Source organism: Pseudophryne corroboree, chromosome 7, assembly GCF_028390025.1.
Source record: "Pseudophryne corroboree isolate aPseCor3 chromosome 7, aPseCor3.hap2, whole genome shotgun sequence".
In the NCBI taxonomy this organism is placed as follows: Eukaryota; Metazoa; Chordata; class Amphibia; order Anura; family Myobatrachidae; genus Pseudophryne; species Pseudophryne corroboree.
This window is the reverse complement of record NC_086450.1, coordinates 3,694,965-3,718,386: the sequence shown is the minus strand read 5'-3', so window position 1 is coordinate 3,718,386 and position 23,422 is coordinate 3,694,965. Positions and strand designations below refer to the sequence as shown.

The 23,422-nt window shown below is 48.6% G+C and overlaps 1 protein-coding gene across 1 annotated transcript in view; it reads left to right on the top strand.

Annotated features, from left to right (window-relative positions):
- BMPR2 (bone morphogenetic protein receptor type 2) overlaps positions 1–23,422 on the top strand; it is a 242,499-nt gene that overhangs the window by 183,500 nt on the left and 35,577 nt on the right. The window contains exons 7-8 of the mRNA XM_063932244.1: positions 5,204–5,318; positions 5,972–6,132. Of these exons, the coding sequence (XP_063788314.1) occupies positions 5,204–5,318; positions 5,972–6,132 (276 nt within the window). The remainder of the gene's footprint in view (positions 1–5,203; positions 5,319–5,971; positions 6,133–23,422) is intronic.

Sequence of the window (23,422 nt, the reverse complement as noted above, 5' to 3'; positions counted from 1 at the left end):
GTATTCCTCTTCCTCTCACACACAGGTCACAGTATTCCTCTTCCTCTCACACACAGGTCACAGTATTCCTCTTCCTCTCACACACTGGTCACAGTATTCCTCTTCCTCTCACGCACAGGTCACAGTATTCCTCTTCCTCTCACACACTGGTCACAGTATTCCTCTTCCTCTCACGCACGAGTCACAGTATTCCTCTTCCTCTCACACACAGGTCACAGTATTCCTCTTCCTCTCACACACAGGTCACAGTATTCCTCTTCCTCTCACGCACAGGTCACAGTATTCCTCTTCCTCTCACGCACAGGTCACAGTATTCCTCTTCCTCTCACACACAGGTCACAGTATTCCTCTTACTTTCACGCGCAGGTCACAGTATTCCTCTTCCTCTCACACACAGGTCACAGTATTCCTCTTCCTCTCACGCACAGGTCACAGTATTCCTCTTCCTCTCACACACTGGTCACAGTATTCCTCTTCCTCTCACACACGGGTCACAGTATTCCTCTTCCTCTCACGCACGAGTCACAGTATTCCTCTTCCTCTCACACACTGGTCACAGTATTCCTCTTCCTCTCACACACTGGTCACAGTATTCCTCTTCCTCTCACACACGGGTCACAGTATTCCTCTTCCTCTCACACACGGGTCACAGTATTCCTCTTCCTCTCACACACTGGTCACAGTAATCCTCTTCCTCTCACACACTGGTCACAGTATTCCTCTTCCTCTCACACACTGGTCACAGTATTCCTCTTCCTCTCACGCACAGGTCACAGTATTCCTCTTCCTCTCACGTACAGGTCACAGTATTCCTCTTCCTCTCACGCACGGGTTACAGTATTCCTCTTCCTCTCACGCACAGGTCACAGTATTCCTCTTCCTCTCACACACAGGTCACAGTATTCCTCTTACTTTCACGCGCAGGTCACAGTATTCCTCTTCCTCTCACGCACAGGTCACAGTATTCCTCTTCCTCTCACGCACAGGTCACAGTATTCCTCTTCCTCTCACGCACGAGTCACAGTATTCCTCTTCCTCTCACACACTGGTCACAGTATTCCTCTTCCTCTCACACACTGGTCACAGTATTCCTCTTCCTCTCACGCACTGGTCACAGTATTCCTCTTCCTCTCACACACTGGTCACAGTATTCCTCTTCCTCTCACACACTGGTCACAGTATTCCTCTTCCTCTCACACACTGGTCACAGTATTCCTCTTCCTCTCACACACTGGTCACAGTATTCCTCTTCCTCTCACACACGGGTCACAGTATTCCTCTTCCTCTCACACACTGGTCACAGTATTCCTCTTCCTCTCACACACTGGTCACAGTATTCCTCTTCCTTTCACGCACAGGTCACAGTATTCCTCTTCCTCTCACGCACAGGTCACAGTATTCCTCTTCCTCTCACGCACGGGTCACAGTCTTCCTCTTCCGCTCACGCACGGGTCACAGTATTCCTCTTCCTCTCACGCACGGGTCACAGTATTCCTCTTCCTCTCACGCACGGGTCACATTCTTCCTCTTCCTCTCACGCACGGGTCACAGTCTTCCTCTCACGCACGGGTCACAGTCTTCCTCTTCCTCTCACGCATGGGTCACAGTCTTCCTCTTCCTCTCACGCATGGGTCACAGTCTTCCTCTTCCTCTCACGCATGGGTCACAGTCTTCCTCTTCCTCTCACGCACGGGTCACAGTCTTCCTCTTCCTCTCACGCACGGGTCACAGTCTTCCTCTTCCTCTCACGCACGGGTCACAGTCTTCCTCTTCCTCTCACGCACGGGTCACAGTATTCCTCTTCCTCTCACGCACGGGTCACAGTATTCCTCTTCCTCTCACGCACGAGTCACAGTCTTCCTCTTCCTCTCACGCACGGGTCACAGTCTTCCTCTTCCTCTCACGCACGGGTCACAGTCTTCCTCTTCCTCTCACGCACGGGTCACAGTCTTCCTCTTCCTCTCACGCACGGGTCACAGTCTTCCTCTTCCTCTCACGCACAGGTCACAGTATTCCTCTTCCTCTCACGCACGAGTCACAGTATTCCTCTTCCTCTCACACACTGGTCACAGTATTCCTCTTCCTCTCACGCACGGGTCACAGTCTTCCTCTTCCTCTCACGCATGGGTCACAGTCTTCCTCTTCCTCTCACGCATGGGTCACAGTCTTCCTCTTCCTCTCACGCGCGGGTCACAGTATTCCTCTTCCTCTCACGCACGGGTCACAGTATTCAGCACCAGTGACAGCGTCCACCTGCAATTCCTTCAGCCTTAGAATCAATAATCTCTAGAAGTGTATATATAGATACCAAATGGGACCATTTAGTTATAAACATTTACTGTACAACAAAAATACAGATAAAAAGAAAAGAAAATACAAGATAAAAAAGGCTTAGAGATCCTAACGGGTCAATCCTAACGGGTCACAGTCACCCTTCAGGATGAGCAATGTCCAGAGGAACTCCAGTGGTTCTGTAATTAGGATGGACGTAGGTAGGTTCCAGTAAGGTAAGTAACCCACTGCGTATCACCTGTTAGGGCTTCCTCAGGGGTGTCCAGCACTAGAGGAAGAAACCTATATGATGCGTATGCGATATGGGGAAACTTCCATGTCTGAATTAAGGTGTGTACATACGGTGAGATTATTTCTTTCGATTTTGACTATATAGTCAAAATCGCAAGAAAAGTTGGTGCAGATCGCAAGGTGCAAGTCACCTTGCGATACTGATGCGCGGTCCCGCGAGGTCGCTGTCGCAAGCCTAGACAGGCTGTGCAGGCAAGTCAATTTTTACTATTTAGTATAAAAGTTTAGTCAAAATTAACACGTAGCCAAAATCGTACATAGTCAGTATCGCAAGCGCCGTGATCTATGCGTGCGATACCGACCTAGTCCCTATCGCACAGTGAGAACCGGGGTTATCCGGAATCTCACCGTGTGTACACACCTTTACTGATAAGTGCACGTCCTGACATTTGTCACCAGCTGGCTATATTGTGTTGCCACCTATAAATAAAGTGCCATCCAGCACTGTGCGGGCACTGGCACAGTGACTCTGCCACTGATACATTGTATATCACCACGTATGGCATCATGAGAGCCTGGGCCCTGTCTGTAGAATTCTGGCCCTAGGGAATAAGATGTAAGCTAGTAATGTTTTAGTAGGTGATCTGTAATTAGCCCCCAGCACCCCCTGGGGGCAGTGAGAGCCGTCTTCCCCAATAGCGGTACTATATATATAGGCAGATACTATATGTGCAGTGACCATGGCAGCGTGTTACTAATAGATTGGTCGCTCCAACTCTGAAATCAACATAAAATTTGGATTTTCACTTGGAACAATTTTAAGGGTGTTTGGCGACCACACATCAGGGAAGATCCCCAGAATGCGCTTACGCTGTGGCCAACAATAAGCTCTGGAGACTGTGGACGTCGTCTGGAATTGTGACATCCGACCATCGTGTGACATTACTGCAGATACCAGCAACATTTAATGCTGAGGTCATAAGTAACATCAGCGTTCCCTTTAGTCTACAGAATTCAGGAGCCGATGGCTCACCCGGGTCCCATTGCTGGCTCCACGGCCCTGCACGTCGCTTGAGCTTGTGTTTACCGCCACTGGACGCAAGGAGACTGGAGAAGGGTAGCCTGGTCCCACAAGTTGAGGTTTCAGCACAGCGATTATGCATGTAGCGAAAACCCCATGGCACAATGGACCCAGCAGCCAGCAAAGGACCATCCAGGGTGACAGTGGCTCTGTATGTACACTTTGCGTTATGTTGTTAAATAAGCCCCAATGTTTCTCACTCTCCACGTGCTGGTCCATGAGGCACAGAGGTAACAATGCCTCAAGCCCCCTATAGCTAGCTTTCCTGGATGGGTGTTTGTAGTTTGTGTAACAGACTCTGCCTGATACATGTTCTGTTCTTAGCTGTATATAGCCCATAGCAAATATATACCAGACTAGGATGTGGGCGGAATCACAGAGAAGCTTTGTCCCCAGTTATCTGCAGTAAAGTTCCGCAGTCTGATGCAGTCTCCAGGATCCGCTGTGGTTGTCATGTTTCATGGACGGTGTAGTCTGTGGACAGTGTGGAGTCACTTGTAGTGTGTGGAGTCACTTGTAGTGTGTGGAGTCACTTGTAGTGTGTGGTTGGGGTATAACTGGGAACAGCAGACGCCATTGTTGGAATGAGGCCTAATGCGATCACCCCCAGCCTCACCTCCCAGTTCTGTCCCTCTGATAGGATTAATGCCTCTGGTAGCAGATAAAGGGATTATCAGGAAAAGAAGACACTCAGCGACTGAACTGGATGCTGCGAGGCGTCTTATGTATTCAGAAGAAATGTTGTTTTTGGTGGAATTGTGTTAGATAACATGGTGGTTTAATAATCCTCCTGGCTCTGCGCAGCGTGCCATGTCCATGCAGGAGACAGGGACCCCCGAACGCAGGTGGAAGTTTTGACCACCTTACTAGCAGCTGGCAAGCATGAGAAGAGGGTCTTCTGCTGTGTCATGATAAAGGCAGGGCCAGACCCCTGAGCAGGGTAGCGCAGGTACAGGTGAGTCTCCTGTATGTCACTATGTCGCCACATTCCACACACAGCTTTTTCTATTTCTGTTTTTCTAATTCAGTTACTGTTTTTATTTTCTACTTGGTCTTTAATAAATACTAATTTGTCACAGTGAAAATAATAAATGGAGCATTTTAATAAAGGGATATTAATGACAATTCCGCAGATTTTCCACAGTGTTATATGACAACCATGGTAGCCACAGTCGCATGGCACATGATGTAGTGAACAGAGAGGCTTTGGAATGCTCCTCTGAGCTCTGTTTTCATTCTGACAGTCTCCCTCTCCTTTTGACTCTTTGCAGTCTCATAACATTCTGACAGCAGTGTGCCTGTAGCAGCCATACTTGTTTTGCTTCCAGAGAGATTTTGAAAATGAGATACCGATTTGTAGGCTAGCTAAGAAAACGAACTCGTGCTTGGAAGGTGCTTAAATGTATATGTGGGTCTGCTGCTTCACGATCCTAGTAAGATAAGCGGCCATGGTTTTACCTCGTAAATGATTGCAACTTTAAAAAAACGTCCAAGTTCGGCCGGAAAACCCGCACCATCAACCAACGCGGACGTCATCACAGCCGGCCCAATGTGTTTATATAAGACTTCTGAATATAACGCAGCTGTTTCTGTCTGCAGGGATCTCTGTGCAAGTATCTGAGTGTCCACACTAATGATTGGCTCGGCTCCTGCCGTCTGGCACATTCTGTAACCAGAGGGTTGGCATACATGCACACTGAGCTGCTACGCGGAGGTAAGTCCCTCATATGTCTTATTTGTCTTATTCTGTATATAAGATACTGATTCTTCCTAAGGGACCTATTTATTCATATTTAGTATCCCCCCCGCACCCCCCAAAGGTAACCTTTCTTATTGCCACATATTGTAGCATTAAATAATGGTTTTTGTTTGATTTTATTTTGTGGGGGTATTATGTTTTGTGTGCGGGGATATATGAAGGTTGATTTCCCAGGATCAGTGAACAGTAAAGCGATCACTTCTGCAATAACGTCTGAGCAGGAACAGGGACGGGCATGGCGTCAGCTCAAATACAGCGGAATAGCGCAGTGGAAAGCTGGCTTTAGCCAGTGCAAGCTCTATGCGGCTTGTTACCTCCACGGGGACGGCTGGTGACACGGAAGAAAGAGATTTCTCCATTTATCCTCCTTATTACTTTGTGACATTGTAGCCTGTTAAATTCCTGGTATTAGTAGCTTGTTAATGTTCCTATATAGCGTGCTCCTGACATCCTGTTGGCTCCCTCCAGGTCAGGGTGACTGTATAGGCATACATGGCTGCCCGGTTATAGCAGGCTGCAGTGTCCTGGGCTCCCGGCTTGTCACCTGTACAATAACATCAGATGCCTCCAGCTCAGACACAAATGATTTACATCCTATTTCCAAACAGAGAACTACAAACCGGCTATTTCCCACCGTGACCTCAACAGCCGCAACGTTCTGGTGAAGAGCGATGGCTGCTGTGTGATCAGTGACTTCGGCCTGTCCATGCGCCTGACGGGAAACAGGCTGGTGAGGCCGGGAGATGAGGACAACGCCGCTATCAGTGAGGTAAGGGTGCCAGCGGGAGGTGTGCCACCCTGGCCCATCATTATTATCCCTCTCCGACGTTGTCACATGCTGGCAGACAGCGATTACACCCCTACAAATAGCTGCTAGCGTGCAGTAGCTAGGGAGTAATGATGTCGCCAGTACTACAGGAGATGCTCACGGCCTTGCTTAGTAAATCCCTGAGTAACTGAATAAAGGCCGCTGCTTACATGGTGACTGTACATAGTAGGTGTCCTGCCCCAGTACCTACTGATAGATCGGACCCCATCCTGATCCATCACATCTGGCTGACACCATCCAGGTATTATTCATCGGCAATGACTGACGACATAAACGTGCGCTCAGCCAGCGGGTCAGATAGTGAGTGCTCCGTACAGCGACCGATATTATCACCTATGTCACTAGCACAGGATGGCAGCCGGTACAGGCCCATGTAATCCCATCCCTGCGCTATGCGCCATGGCGTATCCGGTGAGTGCGAGAGAATAGCAGTCTGAGTGCTGCGCTGAAATCCCTCCCCCTGCGCTGGTTACTACACACCGATATATAACTGGTAATTACCTATTTCCCTATAATAGCGCATGTCCACGGACTCCCAGTATCATTATAATGTACTCCAATATAAAATATGAGTGACATTGTTTGTAGACTGTCATGTATACATATATTAGCAAGAGTATATAAAAGAAATACGTTCTACCTGGTATATTTATCTATTTGTTCTTCGTCAGTTATCAGCAATATGCATGCTGAGGGTGTAAATACATCTCTGGGAATATCCGTGGATACAATGGCGTCAGTTTAGTTACCATGGCACTTAACAAGTGCCGGAATGCTCCCACTGCCGAGGTGCGTTTAGGACAGTTTGAGTCAGTCCTTGTTCCAAAACGAAGGAGGCGGACGGGGGTCATATAAATTCTATGTATCAGAAATAAATGAATCTGTTGAAATGTTATTGAGCTGCTAGAATGTGGAATATTACCTGACGCTTCCTGCCGGTCATCCTCTGAGATATCCCCCATATCTGACACCCATACTGATCTCAGAGGTGGCAGAGACTCCCCCTCCTCCGCAGGATCACCGCAGACAGCTCACCCTCATCCAAGGGAATAGGGAATGTTCCCTCTATCTCTACCTTATCTGAGGAAGATACAATGAGTTACATTGCTCTGGGGATATCAGTGATCGTTTCTCATTATATGATATAACTTATAGTGGAGGTAAATAGTTATAACACTGGCATAACGTAGAGAACATTGTGGACACAACGCTAAGGGTTACCGGAGTTGTACAGTAGGAACACTGCTGACACAAAGTAACAACATGACCCCAGTAAAAGGGAGCTTGCACTCTATATCCCAACCACATGGGGGGAGGGGGAGGGGGGACTTACCAGTATGTTTTTGGAGTATGAAGAAACCCATGCAAACATGTGGAGAACATACAAACCCCACACATATAGGACATTGGTCAGAAATGTAACTTGGCGCTTTCAGGCAGTAACGCTAACGACTACATTACTGTGCTGTTAATTGTCTAATATCCTTTTAGATGTTACAAGGGAGTACGTGGTTTCTTCTAACATAAAAGTTACACATTATACACAAATTAACATTAGCAAAGACAGACACACTGACAGAGCGACACCAGGACATAGACACACACACTGACAGAAACACACTGACAGAGCGACACCAGGACAGAGACACACACACTGACAGCGACACCATGACAGAGACACACTGACAGAGCGACACCATGACAGAGACACACACACATACAGAGCGACACCATGACAGAGACACACACTGACAGAGCCACACCAGGACAGAGACATACACACTGACGGAGCCACACACTGACGGAGCCACACACTGACAGAGACACACACTGACAGAGCCACACACACACACTAACAGAGCGACACCATGACACAGACACACACACTGACAGAGCGACACCATGACAGAGACACACACTGACACAGACACACACACTGACAGAGCGACACCATGACAGAGACACACACTGACAGAGCAACACCATGACAGAGACATACGCACTGACAGAGCCAGACACACACTGACAGAGCGACACCATGACAGAGACACACGCACTGACAGAGCCAGACACACATACAGAGCGACACCATGACAGAGACACACACTGACAGAGCGACACCAGGACAGAGACACACGCACTGACAGAGCCAGACACACATACAGAGCGACACCATGACAGAGACACACACTGACAGAGCGACACCAGGACAGAGACACACGCACTGACAGAGCCAGACACACACTGACAGAGCGACACCATGACAGAGACACACACTGACAGAGCAACACCATGACAGAGACACACACTGACAGAGCGACACCATGACAGACACACACACTGACACAGACACACACACTGACACAGACACACACACTGACACAGCGACACCATGACAGAGACACACACACTGACACAGCGACACCATGACAGAGACACACGCACTGACAGAGCCAGACACACTGACAGAGACACACACACACTGACAGAGCGACACCATGACAGAGACACACGCACTGACAGAGCCAGACACACATACAGAGCGACACCATGACAGAGACACACACTGACAGAGCGACACCAGGACAGAGACATACACACTGACGGAGCCACACACTGACAGAGCCACACACACACTAACAGAGCGACACCATAACAGAACGACACCATGACACAGACACACACACTGACAGAGCGACACCATGACAGAGAGACACACTGACACAGACACACACACTGACAGAGCGACACCATGACAGAGACACACACAGACACACACACTGACAGAGCGACACCATGACAGAGACACACACTGACACAGACACACACACTGACACAGCGACACCATGACCTAGACACACACACTGACAGAGCGACACCATGACAGAGACATACGCACTGACAGAGCCAGACACACACTGACAGAGCGACACCATGACAGAGACACACGCACTGACAGAGCCAGACACACATACAGAGCGACACCATGACAGAGACACACACTGACAGAGCGACACCAGGACAGAGACACACGCACTGACAGAGCCAGACACACATACAGAGCGACACCATGACAGAGACACACACTGACAGAGCGACACCAGGACAGAGACACACGCACTGACAGAGCCAGACACACACTGACAGAGCGACACCATGACAGAGACACACACACTGACAGAGCGACACCATGACAGAGACACACACTGACACAGACACACACACTGACACAGCGACACCATGACCTAGACACACACACTGACAGAGCGACACCATGACAGAGACACACGCACTGACAGAGCCAGACACACACTGACAGAGCGACACCATGACAGAGACACACGCACTGACAGAGCCAGACACACATACAGAGCGACACCATGACAGAGACACACACTGACAGAGCGACACCAGGACAGAGACACACGCACTGACAGAGCCAGACACACATACAGAGCGACACCATGACAGAGACACACACTGACAGAGCGACACCAGGACAGAGACACACGCACTGACAGAGCCAGACACACATACAGAGCGACACCATGACACAGACGCACACACTGACAGAGACACACACACACTGACAGAGCGACACCATGACAGAGACACACGCGCTGACAGAGCCAGACACACATACAGAGCGACACCATGACACAGACGCACACACTGACAGAGACACACACACACTGACAGAGCGACACCATGACAGAGACACACGCACTGACAGAGCCAGACACACATACAGAGCGACACCATGACAGAGAGACACACTGACAGAGCGACACCAGGACAGAGACATACACACTGATGGAGCCACACACTGACAGAGCCACACACACACTAACAGAGCAACACCATGACACAGACACACACTGACAGAGCGACACCATGACACAGACACACACACTGACAGAGCGACACCATGACAGAGACACACACTAACAGAGCGACACCATGACAGAGAGACACACTGACAGAGCGACACCATGACACAGACACACACACTGACAGAGCGACACCATGACAGAGACACACACTAACAGAGCGACACCATGACAGAGAGACACACTGACACAGACACACACACTGACACAGACACACACACTGACACAGACACACACACTGACAGAGCGACACCATGACAGAGCGACACCATGACAGAGACAGACACACTGACAGAGCGACACCATGACACAGACAGACACCCTGACACAGACAGACACCCTGACACAGACAGACACCCTGACACAGACACACACACTGACACAGACACACACACTGACACAGACACACACACTGACAGAGCGACACCATGACAGAGACACACACACTGACAGAGCGACACCATGACAGAGACACACACACTGACAGAGCGACACCATGACAGAGACACACACTAACAGAGCGACACCATGACAGAGCGACACCATGACAGACACACACTGACACAGACACACACACTGACAGAGACACACACTGACACAAACACACACACTGACAGAGCGACACCATGACAGAGACACACACTGACAGAGCGACACCATGACAGAGACACACACACTGACAGAGCGACACCATGACAGAGACACACACACTGACAGAGCGACACCATGACAGAGACACACACTGACAGAGCGACACCATGACAGAGACACACACTGACACAGGCACACACACTGACAGAGCGACACAATGACAGAGACAGACACCATGACAGACAGACACGCACACTGACAGATGCACGTTCTGTATACAATTTCAGTCACACACACACAGTATACAGGTGTCATGTATCACATTACTCCGCGCAGTCTCCTGGTGCGTCCTAGTCACATTGTGCTCCGTATATAGCCTCAGTCACACACCGTATACAGGTGTCATATATCACATTACTCAGCGCAGTCTCCTGGTGCGTCCTAGTCACATTGTGCTCCGTATACAGCCTCAGTCACACACAGTATATAGGTGTCATATATCACATTACTCAGAGCAGTCTCCTGGTGCGTCCTAGTCACACTGTGCTCCGTATACAGCCTCAGTCACACACAGTATACAGGTGTCACATATCACGTTACTCGGCGCAGTATCCTGGTGTGTCCTAGTCACATTGTGCTCCGTATACAGCATCAGTCACACACAGTATACGGGTGTCACATATCACATTACTCAGCGCAGTCTCCTGGTGCGTCCTAGTCACACTGTGCTCCGTATACAGCCTCAGTCACACACAGTATACAGGTGTCACATATCACGTTACTCAGCGCAGTCTCCTGGTGCGTCCTAGTCACACTGTGCTCCGTATACAGCCTCAGTCACACACAGTATACAGGTGTCATATATCACATTACTCAGCGCAGTCTCCTGGTGCTTCCTAGTCACACTGTGCTCTGTATACAGCCTCAGTCACACACTGTATACAGGTGTCACATATCACATTACTCAGCGCAGTCTCCTGGTGCATCCTAGTCACATTGTGCCCCGTATACAGCCTCAGTCACACACAGTATACAGGTGTCATATATCACATTACTCAGCACAGTCTCCTGGTGCGTCCTAGTCACATTGTACTCCGTATACAGCCTCAGTCACACACAGTATACAGATGTCATATATCACATTATTTAGCGCAGTCTCCTGGTGCGTCCTTGTCACATTGTGCTCCGTATACAGCCTCAGTCACACACAGTATACAGGTGTCATACAGTATATCACATTACTCAGCGCAGTCTCCTGGTGCGTCCTAGTCACACTGTGCTCCGTATACAGCCTCAGTCACACACAGTATACAGGTGTCATATATCACATTACTCAGCGCAGTCTCCTGATGCATCCTAGTCACATTGTGCTCCGTATACAGCCTCAGTCACACACAGTATACAGGTGTCATATATCACATTACTCAGCGCAGTCTCCTGGTGCGTCCTAGTCACACTGTGCTCTGTATACAGCCTCAGTCACACACAGTATACAGGTGTCATATATCACATTACTCAGCGCAGTCTCCTGGTGCATCCTAGTCACATTGTGCTCCGTATACAGCCTCAGTCACACACAGTATACAGGTGTCATATATCACATTACTCAGCGCAGTCTCCTGGTGCGTCCTAGTCACACTGTGCTCCGTATACAGCCTCAGTCACACACAGTATACAGGTGTTATATATCACATTACTCAGCGCAGTCTCCTGGTGCGTCCTAGTCACATTGTGCTCTGTATACAGCCTCAGTCACACACAGTATACAGGTGTCATATATCACATTACTCAGCGCAGTCTCCTGGTGCGTCCTAGTCACATTGTGCTCCGTATACAGCCTCAGTCACACACAGTATACAGGTGTCATATATCACATTACTCAGCGCAGTCTCCTGGTGCGTCCTAGTCACATTGTGCTATGTTTACAGCATCAGTCACACAGTATACAGATGTCATATATCACATTATTTAGCGCAGTCTCCTGGTGCGTCCTTGTCACATTGTGCTCCGTATACAGCCTCAGTCACACACAGTATACAGGTGTCGCATATCACATTACTCAGCGCAGTCTCCTGGTGCGTCCTAGTCACATTGTGCTCCGTATACAGCCTCAGTCACACACAGTATACAGGTGTCACATATCACATTACTCAGCGCAGTCTCCTGATGCGTCCTAGTCACATTGTGCTCCGTATACAGCCTCAGTCACACACAGTATACAGGTGTCATATGTCACATTACTCAGAGGAGTCTCCTGGTGCGTTCTAGTCACACTGTGCTCTGTATACAGCATCATTCACACACAGTATACAGGTGTCATATCTCACATTACTCAGCGCAGTCTCCTGGTGCGTCCTAGTCACACTGTGCTCTGTATACAGCCTCAGTCACACACTGTATACAGGTGTCACATATCACATTACTCAGCGCAGTCTCCTGGTGCATCCTAGTCGCATTGTGCCCCGTATACAGCCTCAGTCACACACAGTATACAGGTGTCACATATCACATTACTCAGCACAGTCTCCTGGTGCGTCCTAGTCACATTGTACTCCGTATACAGCCTCAGTCGCACACAGTATACAGGTGTCATATATCACATTACTCAGCGCAGTCTCCTGGTGCATCCTAGTCACAATGTGCTCCGTGTACAGCCTCAGTCACACACAGTATACAGGTGTCATATATCACATTACTCAGCGCAGTCTCCTGGTGCGTCCTAGTCACATTGTGCTATGTTTACAGCATCAGTCACACACAGTATACAGATGTCATATATCACATTATTTAGCGCAGTCTCCTGGTGCGTCCTTGTCACATTGTGCTCCGTATACAGCCTCAGTCACACACAGTATACAGGTGTCGCATATCACATTACTCAGCGCAGTCTCCTGGTGCGTCCTAGTCACATTGTGCTCCGTATACAGCCTCAGTCACACACAGTATACAGGTGTCACATATCACATTACTCAGCGCAGTCTCCTGGTGCGTCCTAGTCACACTGTGCTCCGTATACAGCCTCAGTCACACACAGTATACAGGTGTTATATATCACATTACTCAGCGCAGTCTCCTGGTGCGTCCTAGTCACATTGTGCTCTGTATACAGCCTCAGTCACACACAGTATACAGGTGTCATATATCACATTACTCAGCGCAGTCTCCTGGTGCGTCCTAGTCACATTGTGCTCCGTATACAGCCTCAGTCACACACAGTATACAGGTGTCATATATCACATTACTCAGCGCAGTCTCCTGGTGCGTCCTAGTCACATTGTGCTATGTTTACAGCATCAGTCACACAGTATACAGGTGTCATATATCACATTATTTAGCGCAGTCTCCTGGTGCGTCCTTGTCACATTGTGCTCCGTATACAGCCTCAGTCACACACAGTATACAGGTGTCGCATATCACATTACTCAGCGCAGTCTCCTGGTGCGTCCTAGTCACATTGTGCTCCGTATACAGCCTCAGTCACACACAGTATACAGGTGTCACATATCACATTACTCAGCGCAGTCTCCTGATGCGTCCTAGTCACATTGTGCTCCGTATACAGCCTCAGTCACACACAGTATACAGGTGTCATATGTCACATTACTCAGAGGAGTCTCCTGGTGCGTTCTAGTCACACTGTGCTCTGTATACAGCATCATTCACACACAGTATACAGGTGTCATATCTCACATTACTCAGCGCAGTCTCCTGGTGCGTCCTAGTCACATTGTGCTCTGAATACAGCCTCAGTCACACACAGTATACAGGTGTCATATATCACATTACTCAGCGCAGTCTCCTGGTGCGTCCTAGTCACACTGTGCTCTGTATACAGCCTCAGTCACACACTGTATACAGGTGTCACATATCACATTACTCAGCGCAGTCTCCTGGTGCGTCCTAGTCACATTGTGCCCCGTATACAGCCTCAGTCACACACAGTATACAGGTGTCACATATCACATTACTCAGCACAGTCTCCTGGTGCGTCCTAGTCACATTGTACTCCGTATACAGCCTCAGTCGCACACAGTATACAGGTGTCATATATCACATTACTCAGCGCAGTCTCCTGGTGCATCCTAGTCACAATGTGCTCCGTGTACAGCCTCAGTCACACACAGTATACAGGTGTCATATATCACATTACTCAGCGCAGTCTCCTGGTGCGTCCTAGTCACATTGTGCTATGTTTACAGCATCAGTCACACACAGTATACAGATGTCATATATCACATTATTTAGCGCAGTCTCCTGGTGCGTCCTTGTCACATTGTGCTCCGTATACAGCCTCAGTCACACACAGTATACAGGTGTCGCATATCACATTACTCAGCGCAGTCTCCTGGTGCGTCCTAGTCACATTGTGCTCCGTATACAGCCTCAGTCACACACAGTATACAGGTGTCACATATCACATTACTCAGCGCAGTCTCCTGATGCGTCCTAGTCACATTGTGCTCCGTATACAGCCTCAGTCACACACAGTATACAGGTGTCATATGTCACATTACTCAGAGGAGTCTCCTGGTGCGTTCTAGTCACACTGTGCTCTGTATACAGCATCATTCACACAGTATACAGGTGTCATATCTCACATTACTCAGCGCAGTCTCCTGGTGCGTCCTAGTCACACTGTGCTCCGTATACAGCCTCAGTCACACACAGTATACAGGTGTCACATATCACGTTACTCAGCGCAGTCTCCTGGTGCGTCCTAGTCACATTGTGCTCTGTATACAGCCTCAGTCACACACAGTATACAGATGTCATATATCACATTACTCAGCGCAGTCTCCTGGTGCATCCTAGTCACACTGTGCTCCGTATACAGCCTCAGTCACACACAGTATACAGCTGTCACATATCACATTACTCAGCGCAGTCTCCTGGTGCATCCTAGTCACACTGTGCTCTGTATACAGCCTCAGTCACACACAGTATACAGGTGTCATATATCACATTACTCAGCGCAGTCTCCTGGTGCGTCCTAGTCACATTGTGTCCCGTATACAGCCTCAGTCACACACAGTATACAGGTGTCATATATCACATTACTCAGCGCAGTCTCCTGGTGCGTCCTAGTCACATTGTGCTCCGTATACAGCCTCAGTCACACACAGTATACAGGTGTCATACAGTATATCACATTACTCAGCGCAGTCTCCTGGTGCGTCCTAGTCACACTGTGCTCAGTATACAGCCTCAGTCACACACAGTATACAGGTGTCATATATCACATTACTCAGCGCAGTCTCCTGATGCATCCTAGTCACATTGTGCTCCGTATACAGCCTCAGTCACACACAGTATACAGGTGTCATATATCACATTACTCAGCGCAGTCTCCTGGTGCGTCCTAGTCACACTGTGCTCTGTATACAGCCTCAGTCACACACAGTATACAGGTGTCATATATCACATTACTCAGCGCAGTCTCCTGGTGCATCCTAGTCACACTGTGCTCCGTATACAGCCTCAGTCACACACAGTATACAGCTGTCACATATCACATTACTCAGCGCAGTCTCCTGGTGCATCCTAGTCACACTGTGCTCTGTATACAGCCTCAGTCACACACAGTATACAGGTGTTATATATCACATTACGCAGCGCAGTCTCCTGGTGCGTCCTAGTCACATTGTGCTCTGTATACAGCCTCAGTCACACACAGTATACAGGTGTCATATATCACATTACTCAGCGCAGTCTCCTGGTGCGTCCTAGTCACATTGTGCTCCGTATACAGCCTCAGTCACACACAGTATACAGGTGTCATATATCACATTACTCAGCGCAGTCTCCTGGTGCGTCCTAGTCACATTGTGCTATGTTTACAGCATCAGTCACACACAGTATACAGATGTCATATATCACATTATTTAGCGCAGTCTCCTGGTGCGTCCTTGTCACATTGTGCTCCGTATACAGCCTCAGTCACACACAGTATACAGGTGTCGCATATCACATTACTCAGCGCAGTCTCCTGGTGCGTCCTAGTCACATTGTGCTCCGTATACAGCCTCAGTCACACACAGTATACAGGTGTCACATATCACATTACTCAGCGCAGTCTCCTGATGCGTCCTAGTCACATTGTGCTCCGTATACAGCCTCAGTCACACACAGTATACAGGTGTCATATGTCACATTACTCAGAGGAGTCTCCTGGTGCGTTCTAGTCACACTGTGCTCTGTATACAGCATCATTCACACACAGTATACAGGTGTCATATCTCACATTACTCAGCGCAGTCTCCTGGTGCGTCCTAGTCACACTGCTCCGTATACAGCCTCAGTCACACACAGTATACAGGTGTCACATATCACGTTACTCAGCGCAGTCTCCTGGTGCGTCCTAGTCACATTGTGCTCCGTATACAGGTGTCATATATCACATTACTCAGCGCAGTCTCCTGGTGCGTCCTAGTCACACTGTGCTCTGTATACAGCCTCAGTCACACACTGTATACAGGTGTCACATATCACATTACTCAGCGCAGTCTCCTGGTGCATCCTAGTCACATTGTGCCCCGTATACAGCCTCAGTCACACATAGTATACAGGTGTCACATATCACATTACTCAGCACAGTCTCCTGGTGCGTCCTAGTCACATTGTACTCCGTATACAGCCTCAGTCGCACACAGTATACAGGTGTCATATCACATTACTCAGCGCAGTCTCCTGGTGCATCCTAGTCACAATGTGCTCCGTGTACAGCCTCAGTCACACACAGTATACAGGTGTCATATATCACATTACTCAGCGCAGTCTCCTGGTGCGTCCTAGTCACATTGTGCTATGTTTACAGCATCAGTCACACACAGTATACAGATGTCATATATCACATTATTTAGCGCAGTCTCCTGGTGCGTCCTTGTCACATTGTGCTCCGTATACAGCCTCAGTCACACACAGTATACAGGTGTCGCATATCACATTACTCAGCGCAGTCTCCTGGTGCGTCCTAGTCACATTGTGCTCCGTATACAGCCTCAGTCACACACAGTATACAGGTGTCACATATCACATTACTCAGCGCAGTCTCCTGATGCGTCCTAGTCACATTGTGCTCCGTATACAGCCTCAGTCACACACAGTATACAGGTGTCATATGTCACATTACTCAGAGGAGTCTCCTGGTGCGTCCTAGTCACATTGTGCTCCGTATACAGCCTCAGTCACACACAGTATACAGGTGTCACATATCACATTACTCAGCGCAGTCTCCTGATGCGTCCTAGTCACATTGTGCTCCGTATACAGCCTCAGTCACACACAGTATACAGGTGTCATATGTCACATTACTCAGAGGAGTCTCCTGGTGCGTTCTAGTCACACTGTGCTCTGTATACAGCATCATTCACACACAGTATACAGGTGTCATATCTCACATTACTCAGCGCAGTCTCCTGGTGCGTCCTAGTCACACTGCTCCGTATACAGCCTCAGTCACACACAGTATACAGGTGTCACATATCACGTTACTCAGCGCAGTCTCCTGGTGCGTCCTAGTCACATTGTGCTCCGTATACAGGTGTCATATATCACATTACTCAGCGCAGTCTCCTGGTGCGTCCTAGTCACACTGTGCTCTGTATACAGCCTCAGTCACACACTGTATACAGGTGTCACATATCACATTACTTAGCGCAGTCTCCTGGTGCATCCTAGTCACATTGTGCCCCGTATACAGCCTCAGTCACACATAGTATACAGGTGTCACATATCACATTACTCAGCACAGTCTCCTGGTGCGTCCTAGTCACACTGTGCTCTGTATACAGCCTCAGTCGCACACAGTATACAGGTGTCATATCACATTACTCAGCGCAGTCTCCTGGTGCATCCTAGTCACAATGTGCTCCGTGTACAGCCTCAGTCACACACAGTATACAGGTGTCATATATCACATTACTCAGCGCAGTCTCCTGGTGCGTCCTAGTCACATTGTGCTATGTTTACAGCATCAGTCACACACAGTATACAGATGTCATATATCACATTATTTAGCGCAGTCTCCTGGTGCGTCCTAGTCACATTGTGCTCCGTATACAGCCTCAGTCACACACAGTATACAGGTGTCACATATCACATTACTCAGCGCAGTCTCCTGATGCGTCCTAGTCACATTGTGCTCCGTATACAGCCTCAGTCACACACAGTATACAGGTGTCATATGTCACATTACTCAGAGGAGTCTCCTGGTGCGTTCTAGTCACACTGTGCTCTGTATACAGCATCATTCACACACAGTATACAGGTGTCATATCTCACATTACTCAGCGCAGTCTCCTGGTGCGTCCTAGTCACACTGTGCTCCGTATACAGCCTCAGTCACACACAGTATACAGGTGTCACATATCACGTTACTCAGCGCAGTCTCCTGGTGCGTCCTAGTCACATTGTGCTCTGTATACAGCCTCAGTCACACACAGTATACAGGTGTCATATATCACATTACTCAGCGCAGTCTCCTGGTGCGTCCTAGTCACATTGTGCCCCGTATACAGCCTCAGTCACACACAGTATACAGGTGTCACATATCACATTACTCAGCACAGTCTCCTGGTGCGTCCTAGTCACATTGTACTCCGTATACAGCCTCAGTCGCACACAGTATACAGGTGTCATATATCACATTACTCAGCGCAGTCTCCTGGTGCATCCTAGTCACAATGTGCTCCGTGTACAGCCTCAGTCACACACAGTATACAGGTGTCATATATCACATTACTCAGCGCAGTCTCCTGGTGCGTCCTAGTCACATTGTGCTATGTTTACAGCATCAGTCACACACAGTATACAGATGTCATATATCACATTATTTAGCGCAGTCTCCTGGTGCGTCCTTGTCACATTGTGCTCCGTATACAGCCTCAGTCACACACAGTATACAGGTGTCGCATATCACATTACTCAGCGCAGTCTCCTGGTGCGTCCTAGTCACATTGTGCTCCGTATACAGCCTCAGTCACACACAGTATACAGGTGTCACATATCACATTACTCAGCGCAGTCTCCTGATGCGTCCTAGTCACATTGTGCTCCGTATACAGCCTCAGTCACACACAGTATACAGGTGTCAAATGTCACATTACTCAGAGGAGTCTCCTGGTGCGTTCTAGTCACACTGTGCTCTGTATACAGCATCATTCACACAGTATACAGGTGTCATATCTCACATTACTCAGCGCAGTCTCCTGGTGCGTCCTAGTCACACTGTGCTCCGTATACAGCCTCAGTCACACACAGTATACAGGTGTCACATATCACGTTACTCAGCGCAGTCTCCTGGTGCGTCCTAGTCACATTGTGCTCCGTATACAGGTGTCATATATCACATTACTCAGCGCAGTCTCCTGGTGCGTCCTAGTCACACTGTGCTCTGTATACAGCCTCAGTCACACACTGTATACAGGTGTCACATATCACATTACTTAGCGCAGTCTCCTGGTGCATCCTAGTCACATTGTGCCCCGTATACAGCCTCAGTCACACATAGTATACAGGTGTCACATATCACATTACTCAGCACAGTCTCCTGGTGCGTCCTAGTCACACTGTGCTCTGTATACAGCCTCAGTCGCACACAGTATACAGGTGTCATATCACATTACTCAGCGCAGTCTCCTGGTGCATCCTAGTCACAATGTGCTCCGTGTACAGCCTCAGTCACACACAGTATACAGGTGTCATATATCACATTACTCAGCGCAGTCTCCTGGTGCGTCCTAGTCACATTGTGCTATGTTTACAGCATCAGTCACACACAGTATACAGATGTCATATATCACATTATTTAGCGCAGTCTCCTGGTGCGTCCTAGTCACATTGTGCTCCGTATACAGCCTCAGTCACACACAGTATACAGGTGTCACATATCACATTACTCAGCGCAGTCTCCTGATGCGTCCTAGTCACATTGTGCTCCGTATACAGCCTCAGTCACACACAGTATACAGGTGTCATATGTCACATTACTCAGAGGAGTCTCCTGGTGCGTTCTAGTCACACTGTGCTCTGTATACAGCATCATTCACACACAGTATACAGGTGTCATATCTCACATTACTCAGCGCAGTCTCCTGGTGCGTCCTAGTCACACTGTGCTCCGTATACAGCCTCAGTCACACACAGTATACAGGTGTCACATATCACGTTACTCAGCGCAGTCTCCTGGTGCGTCCTAGTCACATTGTGCTCTGTATACAGCCTCAGTCACACACAGTATACAGGTGTCATATATCACATTACTCAGCGCAGTCTCCTGGTGCGTCCTAGTCACATTGTGCCCCGTATACAGCCTCAGTCACACACAGTATACAGGTGTCACATATCACATTACTCAGCACAGTCTCCTGGTGCGTCCTAGTCACATTGTACTCCGTATACAGCCTCAGTCGCACACAGTATACAGGTGTCATATATCACATTACTCAGCGCAGTCTCCTGGTGCATCCTAGTCACAATGTGCTCCGTGTACAGCCTCAGTCACACACAGTATACAGGTGTCATATATCACATTACTCAGCGCAGTCTCCTGGTGCGTCCTAGTCACATTGTGCTATGTTTACAGCATCAGTCACACACAGTATACAGATGTCATATATCACATTATTTAGCGCAGTCTCCTGGTGCGTCCTTGTCACATTGTGCTCCGTATACAGCCTCAGTCACACACAGTATACAGGTGTCGCATATCACATTACTCAGCGCAGTCTCCTGGTGCGTCCTAGTCACATTGTGCTCCGTATACAGCCTCAGTCACACACAGTATACAGGTGTCACATATCACATTACTCAGCGCAGTCTCCTGATGCGTCCTAGTCACATTGTGCTCCGTATACAGCCTCAGTCACACACAGTATACAGGTGTCAAATGTCACATTACTCAGAGGAGTCTCCTGGTGCGTTCTAGTCACACTGTGCTCTGTATACAGCATCATTCACACAGTATACAGGTGTCATATCTCACATTACTCAGCGCAGTCTCCTGGTGCGTCCTAGTCACACTGTGCTCCGTATACAGCCTCAGTCACACACAGTATACAGGTGTCACATATCACGTTACTCAGCGCAGTCTCCTGGTGCGTCCTAGTCACATTGTGCTCTGTATACAGCCTCAGTCACACACAGTATACAGATGTCATATATCACATTACTCAGCGCAGTCTCCTGGTGCATCCTAGTCACACTGTGCTCCGTATACAGCCTCAGTCACACACAGTATACAGCTGTCACATATCACATTACTCAGCGCAGTCTCCTGGTGCATCCTAGTCACACTGTGCTCTGTATACAGCCTCAGTCACACACAGTATACAGGTGTCATATATCACATTACTCAGCGCAGTCTCCTGGTGCGTCCTAGTCACATTGTGTCCCGTATACAGCCTCAGTCACACACAGTATACAGGTGTCATATATCACATTACTCAGCGCAGTCTCCTGGTGCGTCCTAGTCACATTGTGCTCCGTATACAGCCTCAGTCACACACAGTATACAGGTGTCATACAGTATATCACATTACTCAGCGCAGTCTCCTGGTGCGTCCTAGTCACACTGTGCTCAGTATACAGCCTCAGTCACACACAGTATACAGGTGTCATATATCACATTACTCAGCGCAGTCTCCTGATGCATCCTAGTCACATTGTGCTCCGTATACAGCCTCAGTCACACACAGTATACAGGTGTCATATATCACATTACTCAGCGCAGTCTCCTGGTGCGTCCTAGTCACACTGTGCTCTGTATACAGCCTCAGTCACACACAGTATACAGGTGTCATATATCACATTACTCAGCGCAGTCTCCTGGTGCATCCTAGTCACACTGTGCTCCGTATACAGCCTCAGTCACACACAGTATACAGCTGTCACATATCACATTACTCAGCGCAGTCTCCTGGTGCATCCTAGTCACACTGTGCTCTGTATACAGCCTCAGTCACACACAGTATACAGGTGTTATATATCACATTACTCAGCGCAGTCTCCTGGTGCGTCCTAGTCACATTGTGCTCTGTATACAGCCTCAGTCACACACAGTATACAGGTGTCATATATCACATTACTCAGCGCAGTCTCCTGGTGCGTCCTAGTCACATTGTGCTCCGTATACAGCCTCAGTCACACACAGTATACAGGTGTCATATATCACATTACTCAGCGCAGTCTCCTGGTGCGTCCTAGTCACATTGTGCTATGTTTACAGCATCAGTCACACACAGTATACAGATGTCATATATCACATTATTTAGCGCAGTCTCCTGGTGCGTCCTTGTCACATTGTGCTCCGTATACAGCCTCAGTCACACACAGTATACAGGTGTCGCATATCACATTACTCAGCGCAGTCTCCTGGTGCGTCCTAGTCACATTGTGCTCCGTATACAGCCTCAGTCACACACAGTATACAGGTGTCACATATCACATTACTCAGCGCAGTCTCCTGATGCGTCCTAGTCACATTGTGCTCCGTATACAGCCTCAGTCACACACAGTATACAGGTGTCGTATGTCACATTACTCAGAGGAGTCTCCTGGTGCGTTCTAGTCACACTGTGCTCTGTATACAGCATCATTCACACACAGTATACAGGTGTCATATCTCACATTACTCAGCGCAGTCTCCTGGTGCGTCCTAGTCACACTGCTCCGTATACAGCCTCAGTCACACACAGTATACAGGTGTCACATATCACGTTACTCAGCGCAGTCTCCTGGTGCGTCCTAGTCAC